The sequence below is a fragment of the Macaca thibetana genome, chromosome 3 (genome assembly GCF_024542745.1).
Source record: "Macaca thibetana thibetana isolate TM-01 chromosome 3, ASM2454274v1, whole genome shotgun sequence".
Classification (NCBI taxonomy): domain Eukaryota; kingdom Metazoa; phylum Chordata; class Mammalia; order Primates; family Cercopithecidae; genus Macaca; species Macaca thibetana.
In genome coordinates, this window is record NC_065580.1 from 118,536,800 (window position 1) to 118,553,993 (window position 17,194).

The 17,194-nt window shown below is 42.5% G+C and overlaps 1 protein-coding gene across 5 annotated transcripts in view; it reads left to right on the forward strand.

The window, feature by feature from the left end:
- The window catches only part of ABCA13 (ATP binding cassette subfamily A member 13), a 504,903-nt gene that overhangs the window by 226,981 nt on the left and 260,728 nt on the right, over nt 1–17,194 (forward strand). For all 5 annotated transcript variants that reach the window (XM_050785548.1, XM_050785549.1, XM_050785550.1 and 2 more), the window contains 4 exons: nt 489–626; nt 1,709–1,889; nt 4,561–4,779; nt 15,925–16,121. In XM_050785548.1, coding sequence (XP_050641505.1) covers nt 489–626; nt 1,709–1,889; nt 4,561–4,779; nt 15,925–16,121 — 735 coding nt within the window. The remainder of the gene's footprint in view (nt 1–488; nt 627–1,708; nt 1,890–4,560; nt 4,780–15,924; nt 16,122–17,194) is intronic.

Sequence of the window (17,194 nt, forward strand, 5' to 3'; positions counted from 1 at the left end):
ATATTTCATATGGAAATGTTAGCATTATGAATTATTCTTCTTTGTGGACGTTTCAATTGATTAATCCCCTCATGCACTTAACTCATGCTCTTCCCCTTGTTTAGGAATTCTTGCAAACATCAAAGGTAGGCAAAAGAAGAACAATGACAAAATAGAAGGGCAGTGCGGGACAAGGTGGCACTTTACTCTGGGAATATTCAGCAATTATCCAAAAAGCGTTTATTGAACTCCTACTCTACAGATGTCTTGGGGGAAGTGGATGAGAGGGGCTTTTAACACATGGCCGTGGATCAGACTGAGAAGGGAGAGTTAGGGCTCCACTGCAAAGCTAATAGCTGTGCCTTGGGATATCACTTTTTTGTATATGGGACATATATTAAAAATACTAACATGGAATGACATTTTATATTAATTACTTAAGATATTCTAATACAGTACCTTCATCTAAATAAAAAAATTAAACTAATTTTAATTGTCTCCTCTTTCAGGAACATTTGGTCTACGGAAACCATGGTATTTCCCCTTTACTGCCTCATATTGGAAGAGTGTGGGTGTCTTGGTTGAAAAAAGGCAATATTCTCTAAGTTCCAGTGTGTTCTTCTTCCATGAGAACTTTGACAGTAAAGGTTTGTAAGGAGTAGAATTATTAGATGCATGTATTTTTCCTCTGATCCATTTTGATTTTTGTTTTTATTGTTTTTCTGGTCCAGCCTTTGCAAGTGTGTGCTGATTCGTAGAAAGACTTATATTTAGGCTGTCTTGGGCTGGGAAACAGCTACAAGGCACAGATGTGAGGCAGTATGCCCTGACAGTGATTGTTCTGTGAAATCCAGGAACCCCAGGGAGTTCCTATTATTTATTATTTAGCGTCCTTCCCTGTGTGCATTATGTGCATTTGTGTGCATATTACAATTTAGTAAAATTGAAGTGTTAGTCCCAAAATGAATACGTATAAGAAATAAAAGCAAAGATGGGCAGCTACCCTATGTAAAGCACTTTAAAATTTTTAAGTGTTCTCACCCATGCTGGTATATTCAGTGTTCCTGTGTGAGGGAGAATATCGCTGTCCCTTACAAATAGGGATTGTGGTTCTCAGGAGATAGGGGCAGGACTGTGCCTGTGCCTCTGCACTCCAGAGTCATGGCCTATTCCTGCAGGTGCAGGCACAGGGCACCTCTGCCAAAGGATGAATTCATAGGCTATCTCCATGGAAACAGAGATGCATCACTCAGAGATAAACAAGCTCCCATCATGGTGGGTTTAGATTACAAGTCAACATTGTACTCTAAACAATCTAAATATTTTTCTGAATTATGAATCTTTTGGAAAATGTGGAACACATCGACAAGCACCTATCCATTCTCACCTCCTCAGGAGACTATTTCTCATGAATATTTTATGTGTAACTAATCTGCCTGTTGTTTTTTCTCTACTTAAACCAAAATACATGTGTGTGTTTTTATTTTTATTTTTTTTTTTATGAAATGGTTATCGTAAGGGTTCAAAACTTTGTAATCAGTGATATCACTTAATGTTTGCCATTATGTAGTCTGCTTCTTGTTCTTGCTAAAGAAAGATTTTTGAGTTGATTTGTATGCTTCACAGAGCTGGAATTCAATTTCAAAGCAGAACACTGAATTAATAAATATGAGCATGATCTTCAGGGCTTTTGAAGTTTTTTCACAATGAATTTTCATCTCTCTCACAGGGTCATCACAGCAAAACAGGGAAGGAGAGCTTGAAGGAAGTCCCCCGGGAGTCACCTTGGTGTCTGTGACCAAGGAATATGAGGGCCGCAAGGCTGCAGTCCAAGACCTCAGCCTCACCTTCTACAGGGACCAAATCACCGCCCTGCTGGGGACAAATGGTGCCGGGAAAACCACTATCATGTGGGTCCCATTTTACCCTTATCAAACATTGGGCATTTGATTCTTAAAATTTCAGTTTTCCTGTGAGACAGGTGGTTTGATTTTCTTTCCTTTTTTAAGAATTTTGAGTCTCAGTACAGAGTTTAGAGACACAGGTGAAAGACAGAGCCCCTCATGAGTGCCCGTGTGAGAGAGGCCCTGTGTCCTCAACCGCACAGGTGCACTGTAGGCCTGGGGCCCTGTCAAAGGGGTGAGGTGGAGAGCTTTTTAAAAGCCTTAATTCTTGTATTTTCTACAAATAATTTACCATGTTGTACTTTAGTCTTTGCAAGTCCTTTGGCACTTTCAGCATTTGTCCCATTAAGTATCATCTTGCTTGCATATCTGTAGGAAGAGGAATATCACAGTGGTATTTGCAATTTTTTTAAACACCTGATTATTTTTCTTTTTCATATTCTGGTTTTTGTGTGGTTCTTTTCTCGTTAAAGGTGGATGTTTGGCTTAGGATCCAATGGCTTTAGATTTGATTAAAGAATCACATCATGTCCTCCCAGAGAAACAAGGAATTCAAACACTCACAGCCTTGGGCTGGCTGTGGAAGTGAAGGTTTAAGGTTCAACTGCTAAAATTATGAAATATCTCTTTTGAACAAATCACTTTCTCTTTTGTTCTTTTTCTCACTAAATATGTAGCATGTGATTAGTTAAAACAATGAGAAGGGCTTTGCCTCAAACTTAATAAGAAAGGTAGAACAATAACACATGAAACTTCAGAAATCTCATATTGAAAAAATAGAAAGAAAGAAAATGGACAGTTTTTATTCATTCCTCGGATACAGAAACGGACTTGGAAATGAGTCTGAGTGTTTTTTTAGTGTTTGAAAATTGGGAAACCACAAGTTACACCAATAATGACTCAGCCAGACAGCTCCTCTCACCCTGCTTTTACTAAGACACATTTCTTACAAGGAAAACCTGAGCTGCTTGTTTAGCAGAATGATGAGAATTACATTTGGAGCTTCTTGATGATTTAAGATTCAATGACTGTGTTGCTTTTAGTGTACATTTGTAGTACGTTTTGAGTCATCCTAAGTGGCTGCCTCCACCCGGCAATTCTTAGATGAAAGGCTGAGAGATCAGTCAAAGACTGGATCTTCACTATTTAAAACAACCATCTTTGAGACTTCTAGGGAATGTGTAGAAACTATTTTATAGTCTCCCCCAGATAGGTTTGAAAATAATGTAGCAAAGAGTTTTAAGTTCATTGAGGTTTAATTTTTGTGCAGTAAACAGTATCTGCTGATGTGTACAGTTTGATGAGTTTTGACACATTTGGTTAGTGCTGGAATAAGCACCACAAATGCAGAACCTTTCTATGCTGCTCCAAGCTTTCCTGTGCTCTCCTTTGACCCCGGCTTTCATGTGACCACTGATCTGCTCTTTGTCACTAAAAACTAGGTTACTTATTCTAGAATTTCTTGTAAATGGGATCATGTCTGGCTTCTTGTACTCAGCGGACTGTTTTGGGGACCCAGGCATGGTGGTGGTGGGCCAGCAGCCTGCTCCTTGGGACAACTGAGTGGTATCCACTGTATGGAGGCAATTCAGTTTCTTTATGTTTTCATCTATGGGTTGCAATTGAGGTTGTTTCTCTTTGTCAGTGATTGCGAACACAGCTGCTGTGAACATTTGTGCATACAGCTTTGTGTCGGCACACATTTAATTTCTCATGTGTGAATACTAAGGAGCGGATTTGCTAGGTCCTGTGGTAGGGGCATGTTTAACTTTTCAGAAATAAGGAACCAATTTAAAACTTAAATAATAAACTTCCTGAAGCAAGGAAGCAGAACTAGGCTATTGGTTGTGTGAGCTTGTGGTGGCCGGCTGCTTGAGTTCTTGTGGTTTTAACACACACAGACTATCCCGGGAGCAGTGGAAGGAAGACTGGCTCCATGGTTGGGGCCTAGCTTTGCATCTCTGTTTTGCTTATATTTAATGATGAGGATTTAGGTATATATGTCATTTCTTTAGCATGTTTCCTCATCTGTAAAAAGTTGAATGTTATCGTCTTAAAGTCCCATACAACTATGATGCTCTATGATCTCAATTCAGACTTACAATGGTTCAACTTAATGATATTTTGATGTCATGATGGTGTGAAAGTAATACACACTAGGTAGAAACTATAGTCTGAGGACTCATACAGCCATTCTGCTTTTTACTTTCAGTACAATATTCAATAAATTGCAAGGGATATTCAACACCTTATTATAAAATATGCTTTGCGATAGTTGATTTTGCCCAGTTGTAGGCTAATGTAAATGTTTTGGGCACATTTAAGGTAGGCTAGACAGACTAAGCTGTGATGTTAGGTAGATTACATGTAAATACATTTTGACTTACCATATTTTCAACTTTTGATGGATTTATTGGGACATCACCCAATCAGAAGTCAAGGAGCATTTGTATTTCATATGGTAGCATAAACATTATGTTAAACTCATATTTTCAAGATCAACCAGACAACGTGCCCTCAAGCTCCTCACGACTTTTAACTGATTGTGTAAAAACCAGGACAGCAGAGGGTGAGTGCTCTTGGCAGGATGTATGCGCCATCCTGGAGCTGACTGGATTGCTGACGCTCACAGTATCAGCAATGCATATTCTCCATGCTGTCTTATTTTCTCTGGTAGATCCATGTTGACGGGGCTCTACTCTCCCACTTCTGGAAACATCATCATCAATGGCAAGAACCTACAGACAGACCTGTCGAGGGTCAGAATGGAGCTGGGTGTGTGTCTGCAGCAGGACATCCTGTTGGACAACCTCACCGTCCGGGAACATCTGCTGCTCTTTGCTTCCATAAAGTCTCCACAGTTGACCAAGAAGGAGCTGCATCAGCAAGTCAATCAGTTAGTAAACAGTTGTCTCTGTTCCTCCTGCCTCTGCCCATTGTGTAAGGAAGTGAAGACACTAGAAAGAGACACTTAAAAAATCGTCTGTGTCTACATTTATAAGAGGAAATAATTAGCAAATGGTTGTTAACTATGGAATTATGACACAACCACCAACACTAAGAATGTCAGAAAAGGCTTCTGTGGGAAGGCATTGAATTTGATTTGATTTGTCTTCGATGTGGGGAAGAGATGAGCACATGTAAGCACAGAGGCTGTTGATGGAAACTTTGTGTATCTAGAGCAAAAGGTCCCTAGGGGTGTCCTGAAATGAAAAGAATTAAAAGGCAACAGGAAAACTGGTTGTCAAGAAACTGATTAGTCTGCCTTCTCTCTCTTTGATCCCTAGGTCTTCCTCAACTCCTTCCTTCCCTCCTGTCACACACACACACACACACATACACACACACACACACACACACAAAGATTAAGAAAAAAAGAGCCTTGTTAGTCATGCTAAGGAGTTTGAACTTCATTGAGCAAGTAGGTGTTCATGAGTGGGGGATTGTGATTAGTCTGAGATCTCGAAGCTCACTCCTGCCAGATCATAGCAGGTACCATGGGAGAGACTGAATACAGAGTGGCCAATGTAGGCAAGAGGTGGTGACAGCCTGGTTTATGGTCATGCCACTGTGGTGCATGGGCCAGGAAGGCCTGTATTTGAAGACTATTCAAATTTAGAAGAATCAGGTCATGCTGACTAAGTGGTTGCACAAGGCAGGGAGCAGAGAAGTACTGGTAGGGCCACGAAGAATGGGTAGGATATTGGTGGGTCCGCATGGAGAGCTGAACCCTATATGAATGTGGAATAGCACAAGGAAGATTTAGAGTTGAGAATATGTGGGGAGAGGTGGAAATACATGGGGATAGGTGGAAAGGAAGTAGGGTATCCAGGATGGGAAGCAAAGCAAAAGCAAGGCATTGTGTTCTGTCTCATTGGACACTGATAGAAGTTTAGATCAGAGGTAAAAGGGAGAGACAGTAGGTTCCTGATTAGAGAACAAAGTGGTGTTTGAGGGTGATGTCTATGGATTACAGTATGGATCGGAGGGGGAAGTGGAGCAATGAAAGTCAAGGAGAGTAGCTGGAGGTGGGAACGTTAATCCAGTGCTGGGGTCATCGATTCAGCAAACAGTGGTAGTTAAGTGTGCAGGCCATCTGTCCTGCGTTGGGCTCTGCCCCATCAGGAAGATGTATGGCTCTGGCCTCCTGGAGCTAGTGCCACGTTCTTAGCAATTCCAGTGGATGGACTTTGCAAAGCAGAAATTCAATCATGGCATGAGCGTGTGGGGAAGGGGCCCTTGGAGGCAAGTGTGTAAGCATAACTGGTAACAGACTGCACATTCCTAAGAAGAAAATGTGAATGTAATGAATTCTTACAGATTATTGTTATTTTACAATATTTTTGCAAGCTTTACATTTATAAATAAGTATTTACAATCTGCATTTAATTAAGGTGAAAGCTCACAGGGTTTGGTCGTTAGTTTGTATGGTGTAACCTTATTTCCTTACCACTTTTTCCACTACGTGCTTCAGGATGGTGGAGCTCTACCTTGATGTTTCTAGCCCTGGAACACTGAGAAAAAGAGGAATGAGTTTTAAAGTTGTCACACATTCCATGTGCCTTTGGCGATATGACCAGAGACCAAGCAAAACATTTGTAATGAGAATGCTCCATTCCACCCTTCCTTTTGCTCGGCCTCTTCATCTGCCATTGCTTGCTTCTCCATCCCTGCTGTTGCAGATCACCCTGCATCATGTCTCTGCAGAGATGCCAGGGCTGCAGCTGGCCTTCCTGCCTGCTGTCGGCTTCTTCTCCGCTTTCCTCCAGCCCCTTTGGCTCACTTTTGCAAAGCTTGGCTTGCCCCCAAACCCAACCCCCAGCTGTTCTCCCCAGACCATTGTCTAGTGTCCTGATGTCCCCTGCTTTCACCACTCCACATGGAGTGCTCCTTAGAAATGTACCCAGGTCCTGGCCCTTCTCTGCCCACTGCCCTTCAAGGACTCACATCACTCGGGGCATAATCTAAAGATATGGAGGCCTACAATTGTGTAATTTACATTCTTGTGTCTATTGTCTCAGATTTATTATGAGTGCCCCCTTCCACCTCAAAACCCTCCTCCTTTGGACTATAAATTTATAAGGCCCTGTCAGTCTATCTTGGTTTACCTGATCCTTCATTGTGTGGTGCCAGCTGCACTGGTCCTATGGTGGTTCCCTGAGCACACGGAACAGGCCCTTTGCTGCATTTGTGCTGTGATGGGCTCGGCGTGCACCCTGCCTCACTGCCATCCTGGCTCTTCTCAGACACCATCTTAGAGCAGACTTCCTGAGCATTCTGTTCAGAACACCTTCCTGCTCACCCTCCTGAGTCCTCTCTATTTCTCTGGCTCTTATTTAAGACATTTATCATTTCATGATGGCCTCTGTGTATTTGTCTTTTGTTGCTTTCCACCAGATAGCAAACCCCTTGACTACAGGGACGTAGTCTGTTTGGTTCACTGTAGTATATTAAGCATTCTTTGAGTTGAATAACTGGATTTTTTTTCAATTGTTATTTTTGTATATTTTCCATAAGTTATTGGGGTACACGTGGTATTTGGTTACATGAGTAAGTTCTTTAGTGGTGATTTGTGAGATTTTGGTGCACTCATCACTCGAGCAGTATATACTGCACCATATTTGTTGTCTTTTATCCCTCAACCCCCTTGAGTTCAGAAAGAAACCTCAGGTGCAAACAGTGAAGCTGAATAAGCTCTACTGGGGTGTGTGTGAAGTGGGTGCAGGGAGTCAGCTGCCCCTGCTTGTATGCTGAGGGGTCATAGCAGAGGTAATGATTGAGTAGCAGGCTACAGGATGAGTAAGGATGACCTGGGGTTGACTGCAGTGGGTGGGCTGCAATACGTTACAGCATGTGCAGCTTAGCGGGTCCACCGGCCTCCTTCTTGCAGGCACGGGACAAGCTGGAGAAGCTGGACAACATTATAGACGCTTCCTAAGCCTTGCAAGATTTTAGGTTTTGTTCTGTAGGCTGTCCATGGGCATGAGGCCTCTGGAGAGTGTTGAGCACCTGGTTACAGTGGCCACCCAATGGTAGGTCACACACTCTCTCCAGTTGCAGGTGGAGAATGAGGTGGGCTGGAGTGAGCCCAAGTCGCGGGGAGAGCTGGGGGCTCCTGCATTAAGAAAAGATTAGGCCAAGAGAGGTCCAGGAGGGTGAGGAGGAAAGGGAGATGCAAACCCAATGGGGAGTAAGAGAGGAGGGGGTGTCCATGGGAATCCCCAGATGTCTGGCTCAGGCAAGCATAGTGTTTTTCAACATACAGTTGACTCTTGAACAACACAGATTTGAACCCTGCAGATCTTACTCATATTCAAATGTTTTCAATACAAGTAACACTCAGTGTGCCTGCCTCTTCTGCTACCTTTCCATCTCCTCTGCCTGACCTGCCTCACCCACCTTTGAGATAGCAAGACCAGCTCTCCCCTTCCTGCTCCTCCTCCTCAGCCTACTCAATGTGAAGATGACAAGGATAAAGACCTTTGTGATGATCCACTTTCAGTTAGACAATAGCAAATATAGTTTCTGTTCTTTATGCCTTTTTAAATAACATTTTTTTCTCTAGCTTGCCTCATTGTAAGCATACAGTTTGTAATGCATATAACATACAAAAGAGGTGTCAATTGACTGTTTACATTATTGGTAAGGCCTCCAGTCAACAGTAGAGTATTAGTAGGTAAGCTTTGGGGGAGCTGGAAGTTATACACAGATTTTTGACTGTGTGCAGTGTGGTGCTCCGAGTCCCTGCATTGTTCAAGGGTTAGCTGTGTGTATAGAGAGAGCCTATTTGAGAAGTGGATGAGAGGAAAGTGATGAGTTTGTCTTAGAGATGTGAGTTACGGAGCCTGGAGGTGTCTGATGCTGAGGCCAGTTGTGGTGCTAGGCTCCCACCAGGGCACTGCCAGCCTGTGCTCCTGCCCATGCTGGTTTTTCTTATTTATTACCCTCCTCTCCACTGCTACCTCAGTTTCCTTGGTGTGCCCAAATCCTGAGATCCTTCGAGGACCAGATCCCTTCTCACCGCGTCCTTGGGATGTTGTGCGGGCCATGTGGGCCAGGGCGGGAAAGAAGCACCCTGCGGGCTCTCTCAGATGACCAGAGGGGCCTTCTGCTTCCAGTCTCACCTCTGCAATGGCTACCTATGTTTTATAAATGAGGACTTTCGTTTGTTTAATACCTTTTCTTGTGCCAGCCACTATGGTGGATATGTGCCAGGAACTTACATGAGTGGTCTCATTCAAGTGTCTTTTCCCTGGGATACAGGAAGGGCAGAGGCTCCGGGAGATGGTGCCCGACAGCTCTTAGAGGGAAGCCAGGATCTGACCCAGGACTCTCAGATGCAGAGTGCCTTTTGCTGCCTTTCCTTCAAGCTGGCCACTACGCTGCAGCATGTGGGCATGGCCTCTGGGAAGACAAGACCGACCGGGCGGAGAGAGGACAGATTCTCTAGCACGTTTCTAGCGCTGATGCCCTAATGGGAGTATGGACACCCATTGGGGATTCCAGGAGTCTGAGAGGTGAAGGTGATTGGTTAACAGTTGCTCTCCCCGGGGCTAGTGAATGCATTAGCTTTAAAATGCACTCTCAGAACCTGGCAGGCAGGGCAGGTGGGTCACTAGCAACCCACAGTGGGGAACGTGTGGATGAAGGATCCCTGGTGCATTGTGGAACCTGCCTCTGGAGCATTTCTCTTAAAGGAATCTCACCTGAGTAAGGTCAGATTACACACACTGGATCCTAGAGGGGCCAAGTGAGGCAGTATTATGGACATTCTGTTGGAGATATGAAACAAAACAAGATCACAAACCCAGAATATGGCAGAGGCACATATTACCTAGGGGCTAGGGTCTTAAAGGAGGGCATTGGGGAAAATCACGCTCATGTTACTCCTGAAAATCTTTTAGTGGAGAGCAGCGTTGGAAAGTGACAAACTGGTTCTCTAGAAATGTACCACTGCATTACACAGTTTTATTTTCCCATACTTGGATGGGATCAGTATTTCTGCAGATGATCTCAAGTTGAAATTTGTGGCTGTGTTTAGATACCATGTATACTATAAGTGCATGTGTAGAAAAAGCCAAATCTCCTTCTAGATGGATGCTGACACTGTGAGGGCTATGGGCAAATTAAGCCTGAATTGATGGAAAAAGTCCTTGAGGGACAGAAGTCCATTGTTAAAGTGATGGATGATACTACACATTTTATTTAAATCCTTTTTTTTTCTTTTGTCCCCTGCTCAACATTCACATTATTGTCATAATCTCTACTGGAGGGCGTTCTCTACTGGAAGGTGGCTGGTTCACATCTCATGCTGTCTTCAGAGAATGGCTGGAAATAGTAATAATGTTAATGACAGTGGACACTTGGAAGTACAGGGAAAATATTTAGTTTGTACTATTCAAACCTGTCTTGAATTTGAGTGGGTACTTAATGAGAAATAGCTAGGTATCTTATAGACTGTATATTACGAGATAGCAAATTGTCTGTATCCAACCTGATGTTTTAAAACAAGTCATAGGTCACCTATTGTAATTTCAAAAGATGCATCTACCCTAGACCACAGTAAACTCTATTGTGATTGAGATTGGGAGCTTAAATCAAACACCTAACAATGCTACATTTGCTTCATCTTACTTGGGTGCCAGGCAACCTTAATGATTATCAGCACACAGCGTGTTACCTAGCAACCAAGCCAATTTGCACAAAAGAAATCAGAATAAGATCATGTTTTAGGACAGTAGTCTTCAATTAGAGAAAGAGAAAACTGCAAACATCTGATTTAGATCCAACATGCTCCCTATTAGTCTCCTGTATCACCACTTGGTTTCCTTAATGTGTAGCTTCATTAAAATGCGAGTTCAAGGGAGGTAGCATCCCTGCTAGAATCTTTAGAGTAAACATGTGTCAAGATTCAGATCATTACTGTTTTGCCCTTAATTTGGCCTAGAGAAGATAAGCATAGTCAAGAGAGGAAACTTGTCAGACCTTTAAGTCAGTGTGATATTGTTATGTAGTTAACGTTACCACTTAGAGTTCTGGAGTTCACCATGCAACTCAGGTTGGAGGCACATTTGTTTGATAGTAATGAGATCACAGAGGGCATAAGTGAAGGATGAGTAGAAGAGGGGACAAAGCATATTGATCCCTGGACACTCCAACATGGAGTATATGGAGAGATGGGGAGAAACCAGCCGAGCAGGCAAGAAAGAGAAACTAGTAGCAAAGGCGGAAGACAAAGACGTGAACTAAGTCCACTAATGGTGAGGGTGTGATCAGACCTTAAATACTGTTGAGGGTCAAGTAAAATGAAGACTTAAAAAAATGGCCTTTGGATTTAGTATGTGGAGGGCTCTAGTGACCTCCAGAAGGCAATTTTAGTAGTATGAAGGGAATGAAGGTCTTATTAGAGTCAATTAAAGAGATAATAGAAGAAGAGAAATTGGCAGCAGCACATCTTAGGAGTTTTGCTGCAAAAAAAGCAAAGAAATATGATAGTGTCAAAAAGAAAAAGTGAGGTCACGAGAAAAAGTGCTCCTCTTCCATTCAAAGAATTCAAAGACGGGAATCACAGCAGCATATCTGTACACAGATGAGAATGCCCTAGTAGAGAATGAATAATTGGATTGAGCTACAGAGAAAGTGGCTTGCTGGAACACTATTCTGTATGGGACAGGGAAAGGGATTTAAACAAGAGACAAGGGGTTGTCTCTCCTGAGAGCACAGCAGGCTCACTTCCAATAGAAGGACCAAGGGCTGAGTCTGTGAGTGCTTCCATTAGCTTCATTGTTTTTCAAGGTAAAGAGTGCATGCACAGAAGTGATTATAAAGTTAGCTGGTCAGAAGAGGAGGCATGGAATTGAGAGCCTGGAGAAGCTGTGTTTGTTAGAAATTACAAGGTCTACGATGTTACTTGGTTGTGAGTAAATGGGATTGGTGGAGTGAAGGGAGGAGATGCTACATCAAATACTAATAAAATCTCTAAGAATAATGATAAGAGTAGAGGTGAAGAAAGAGACAGCGCACAAGAGCAGATTCAGGGATGGGTAGATGACAACAGCAGTGACAACACCACCCAACGGTGGATGATAGGCTCAGATGACCTGAGATTCAAGGCTGGGGGCTCTAGCAGAGGTGGGGAAGGTCATAGTGAGACAAAAGGAGTCAACTGCCCCACATGGAGACCAAGTGAAGGAAAGAAATAGCAGTTATAGAACAGGATTTATGATGAGTGTGTGTCCCGGCTCAAGCCTCTCTCTCCTGTCTTATCTGAGATCGTTGTATGGTTTTCCCTGTACTTCAAGGACAGAATTTCTTTGTTTCTTGCATATGCTAGTCTTTCTCCCCCAAGTCCTGGCAAGTGCTTTCCTCTTTTTTTTTTTTTTTTTTTTTTCCTGGAACATACTGTTCAAGCATTCCCACTTCACTTACTCTCACTACCCATCTGACTAATTTCATATGCCACTTTCTCTGGAGTCAGAGGGAATCCCTATAGCACCTGGGACTTTATCATTACCCTACTTACTTCTACTCTTATTATAATTTGTTGCCTGTCTTTTCCACTAGACCTTGAATTTCTTGAATCAAGGATAAGATTCGATTTATTTCTCTAGCCCTAGCAGGTGGCAGATGCCTGGCATTGTAGGGGTTCAGTAAACATTCCTTGAATAAATGAATGGATGATTAAAGAGCAGCATCTGAAATACATTCTCTGGTGCATGATTGGGTCTTAATAGGAGAAAATATCTTTTCCTCCTTTCCCTGCTGCCTAGCAATGTTCTCAATTAGAGGATTATCCTGTCCTTTTGAGAAGGAATTTGGAAATGTAACTTTGCAAAAATTATTTGCTTCTTTTTGGTATGTATAAGATCAATAACTACTAGAAAAACCCTAGCCTCTAAATAACTTTAAAATTAAAAAAAAAATTCAACAGATTAAAAACTTCTGGCCAGTGTTTACAAACTGCTGTCTTCTTTAATTTTTAAGTCTGCTGTAAGCATCTGAACAATGCCCAGAAACCAGCAGAGTGGAAATGACTGCGCTTTGCAATGGGGTTCTCTTCCTGCTGCAGTGATGGGTGTTCAGACATTGTTTTGCTGACCCCAGCCAATGCCTCAGTGGCTTAGAGTCCTAGGAATGTGTCATTCTGTGCAAAATAAGTCAAGGAGTTTTACTTCCATTGACCTTAGTGGATATTAAATCCACTGATTAAAATGCCATCAGTGCTAATTATCTTCAGCCTCCAAGCCTGGTTCTGGGAAAACAGACATACTAAGACAAAGGGGCTTGTTCTTGGGAAAGCTCCAGTCCATGTGGGGAGTGAGACACTTAACAGGTGCATATGATGCGTGTCACAGGGACCTGGTGGATGCCAGTGTGTATTCTGGCTTCAGAGTGCTAGTGGTTGAATGCAGCTCTTCCACTTAGAAAGCTTTTGACAACATATACTATCTCTCTCTTGGGTTTTCCAAATACAATGTGGTACTAATGATGAGAAGACCCTCATTTGGAGGTTATGTGGATTATAGTAATTTATACACACAAAGCACTTAGAATAGTACCTAGTGTGTGATACATGTCTAATAAATGTTAAATATGATTATCCAAGCTTGGAGCTAACATTTAAAAAATAAAACAAAGTGACTGGGATTTCCTCTGTGGGAAAGCATTTATGAAATGAATGAATGATATTCTTCAGAATTATAGATTCTGCAGTGTTGTGATGTGATAGAAAGTTCTACTTTAAGTTGGACCTCTCCAAGACCAATGACTCACCATCTCCTGTGAGCTTCCCATAGCATGTTGCTTATACTTCACCTGTAACATTTATCTCATTGTGTCCTAATTGGATATATACACATGATTTCTCTGGACAACTCTGATTTCCTACAGAAGGACCTGTGCTTTGTTGCTCTTTGATACCCCTACCCTTATATCCAATATGCAACCAGCACCTATGATGTTATAGACCATTTGTGCTATCTTGCAAGAATTTATAAAACACACACGAATGAAACAGGCTCATCCTCACTCCCTCCACCCTATCATTATCACCTACCACTCTTGGTTTCAGGAATTTTAAAACACACACACACACACACACACACACACACACACACACACACACACACGATGGGGAGCAAAATTGTCCATAAAACGTGTTTGTATATTGAAGTTCAAAGTGCATCAGAAAAACAGGCCTCCACTAAAAACAGAAGTAAAAATACAGAGTGAACCAGATTGGTCAGTTTAATGCTAACTAGTTGCATAAGATATAATAGAGAGCAGGCCCCAGCTTCTCTGCGTAAATTTGATTGTAGAAGCATGGTTGGTTCCTTTTGCTTACATCTTGTTTGACACCTGTGTAGTGGAGGTTCTGTGAAGGACTGCACAGGTGGGGACAAAGTGGCAGGGGGCCAAAAGTATTCCTGAAGTTCAGTGCCAGGTATATGAAGAGGAGGTAGGCTTCCAGCTTAGTTAGGGTGCACAATGAGGCAGCAGCATGGGGCCACCCAAGAGGATACCATAGACATCCCAAGTAGTGCCAATGAAAGAAATGAAGAAGGAGGGGTTTGAGGTTGAACATAAAAAGGTAACCAGAACATGCACATTTGAGAACATCTGACATCTTACTGACTTTTTTTCTTGTCTATTTGTCTTCTCTGCTGACTGATCTCTGGTTAATGTGCTAAGTTTGGCTTAATAGATGGACCTCCTCTACTAGATTGGAATCTCGCAGCTGAGAATGTGTTGGGAGATTGCAGGGCTAGACAGTTACCAGGTGAAATGAAAACATTTGTCTTCCTCTTTTCAATAGGGTGTTGTCCACACTGGGAACACCTGAAAAACAGGAGCATAAATTACTACTATAAATTTAGGTTGAGATTTAACCAGCAGAATATGCACTATAAGATTTGAATGAAACATTAAGTGCACAGAGTGAACACTAAACCCTAAGAAGTGGGCTTGAACTCTTTCTAGGTCAGGATGGGAAGTATTTGCATGAAATACTTACTTAGTCATCAGGCAGACAATTGGATTCACCCAATTCTTTGCTTGGGATTCTGGAATGTTCCAGGCCCCAACTATTCTTGAAGCTCAACTGTCTGGAACCTGTCAAATCCTCCTCTGACTGTCTAGCCTTCTCTCTGGTTGCAGAATGGCACCATGACTTTAGCTGCTGGCTATCAGGAAGGTAGAAACATGCCTGCAGCTCAGGGGAGAGACTCCACTTTGGTTTGAGCCGTCAAGGGAAGGTTTCCGGAAGGCATTGTTTAAACTGGGTCTCTAACAATGAGTAAGATGATAAGTAGGTGATGAGGGCAGTAAGTATTCCTGTAGAGTTAACAGGGGCACAGTGGTGAGGGAAGTTATTTATGAGAAAAGAGAGTGGATCCCTAGAAGGGGGGTAAAGTTTCACATGGGGAAGGCTTTGCACTGGATGTCTGAGATCTGGAACTCCCAAGACCAAAAGATCCCTGCAACAGAACAGGCGACTTGTTCTTACATGAATAGCAAATGATAATTTATACTTTGCACATGGCATTTCATTGGAACATCTGCGTTAATCAGGAAGGTTAGGTGATCCAGATTTAGTGGACAGTGGGCCAGGGAGTGAAGGGCTTCTCTGATGAACAGTAGAGCTGGGCCTGCCTTGCATCTTCTGACTACACTGGTGCATCAGCCATTCCACTATACTCCATACCTTGTAGAGGGATGCAGGGCCCTCCCTGGCAGGAGGTATGAGTGAAATGAGAGACATGCTTCTCCAGAGAGGAGACAATGCAAGTATTTCCAAGCACAATTCTGGACAGAGATTGCTGGTGTGCATCACGGTTAGTCCCTTGGTGTGATTCCATCTGAACCTGAAGAAAGTCCATGCTGCTGTGGTGAGACTCACATATGTGTGTAGCATCCACGCCTCTGTGATATATTTGTGGTTTATAATGATTTCAGTCACTGTTAGTCATTATTTCTGGAGTGAAATTAGAAGCAACGGTTTAAGGTGTTCAGGGAGAAGAGTGATGCTTTCTTCTAATTTCAGAACTCTTCAGGATGTGGACTTAACTCAGCATCAGCACAAACAGACTCGAGAGCTGTCTGGAGGCCTGAAGAGGAAGCTGTCCATTGGCATTGCTTTCCTGGGCATGTCGAGGACCGTGGTTCTGGACGAGCCCACCAGTGGGGTGGACCCTTGCTCCCGGCATAGCCTGTGGGACATTCTGCTCAAGTACCGAGAAGGTAGGCACTGGGCCTTATTCTGCCTTCTCTTCCCAAAATGTTGTGTTGCAGGAAATGCATCGCTATTGTACGGAAAAACCTAGTTGTGTCCCAATGAGGCTACATTATCCTTTTCAGAAAAACATAGTTTTTAAATCACTTATAGGGATATATTCGTTAGATAACATCTCTATAGTGCTTAGAATTGCTTACTTTGTGTTTGACCTTTTAACTCAATAACAGCAATGACATTTATGTACATTATATATTATCACACGTGATTTCAAGGAAAATTGTCTTCTTCTGGGAGCTTAGTTTCTTAGAAGAGGCATCCCAGATCATAGGACAAACATCCCTTGTCTCAGATGAAGAAATGAAGGCTCAGAGAGATGGCAGTTGATTTACTTGTAGCTACAGAGAAAGTTTCCTGAACTGAGGGTGGCCGTTGAGCCTCTGGTCCATATTTCTCGCATCTATTATTGTTTCTTTCCAATTTAGGACATTTGATGGGAAGTTACTAATTTCCAACTTCTGATTCTTTCTGCAATCCTGACAGCTCGGAAGCATTGCTCTATGTATTTTCGATGAGAATTCTCCCTTTTGGAGAGAAACATTGCAACAGTGAAACACATCTTGGTGCTGGTAAACAAGTGTAGAAGCATCAGTGGCAGGATTAATACAGATTCTTATAAAATGTTACTTTGCTTTTTCTTTCGCCTTTTGAGTATAAAAGTTTTCTTCTGACTTGACCTAAGGTCTCCATTTCCCTGGAGGTGAACTAGGATTTGCAAATGAAGAAATAAAGGAAAAATAACAAGAAAGAGCTCTCCTTTTTCTTAGCATATAGAGGGCTGAGCCCAGATGTCTTGGACCATCAAATTCTACCTTTGGAGTAGAAAAGACACTCCAGTCTGTCACTTAAAGCTTAACCATAGGCTGGAGTCAGAAAGGAGAAAAATAACTAAAGGGAGTATAGAAGAACAATCTGTTTCTTTCTGTCCCACAATTTTGGTAGAATTATGGAAGGAGAAGACAGAGGTAGAAGTGGGAAAATTGAGCAAGCAGATGTGACTTTTTGTTCCACTCTGGGCTTT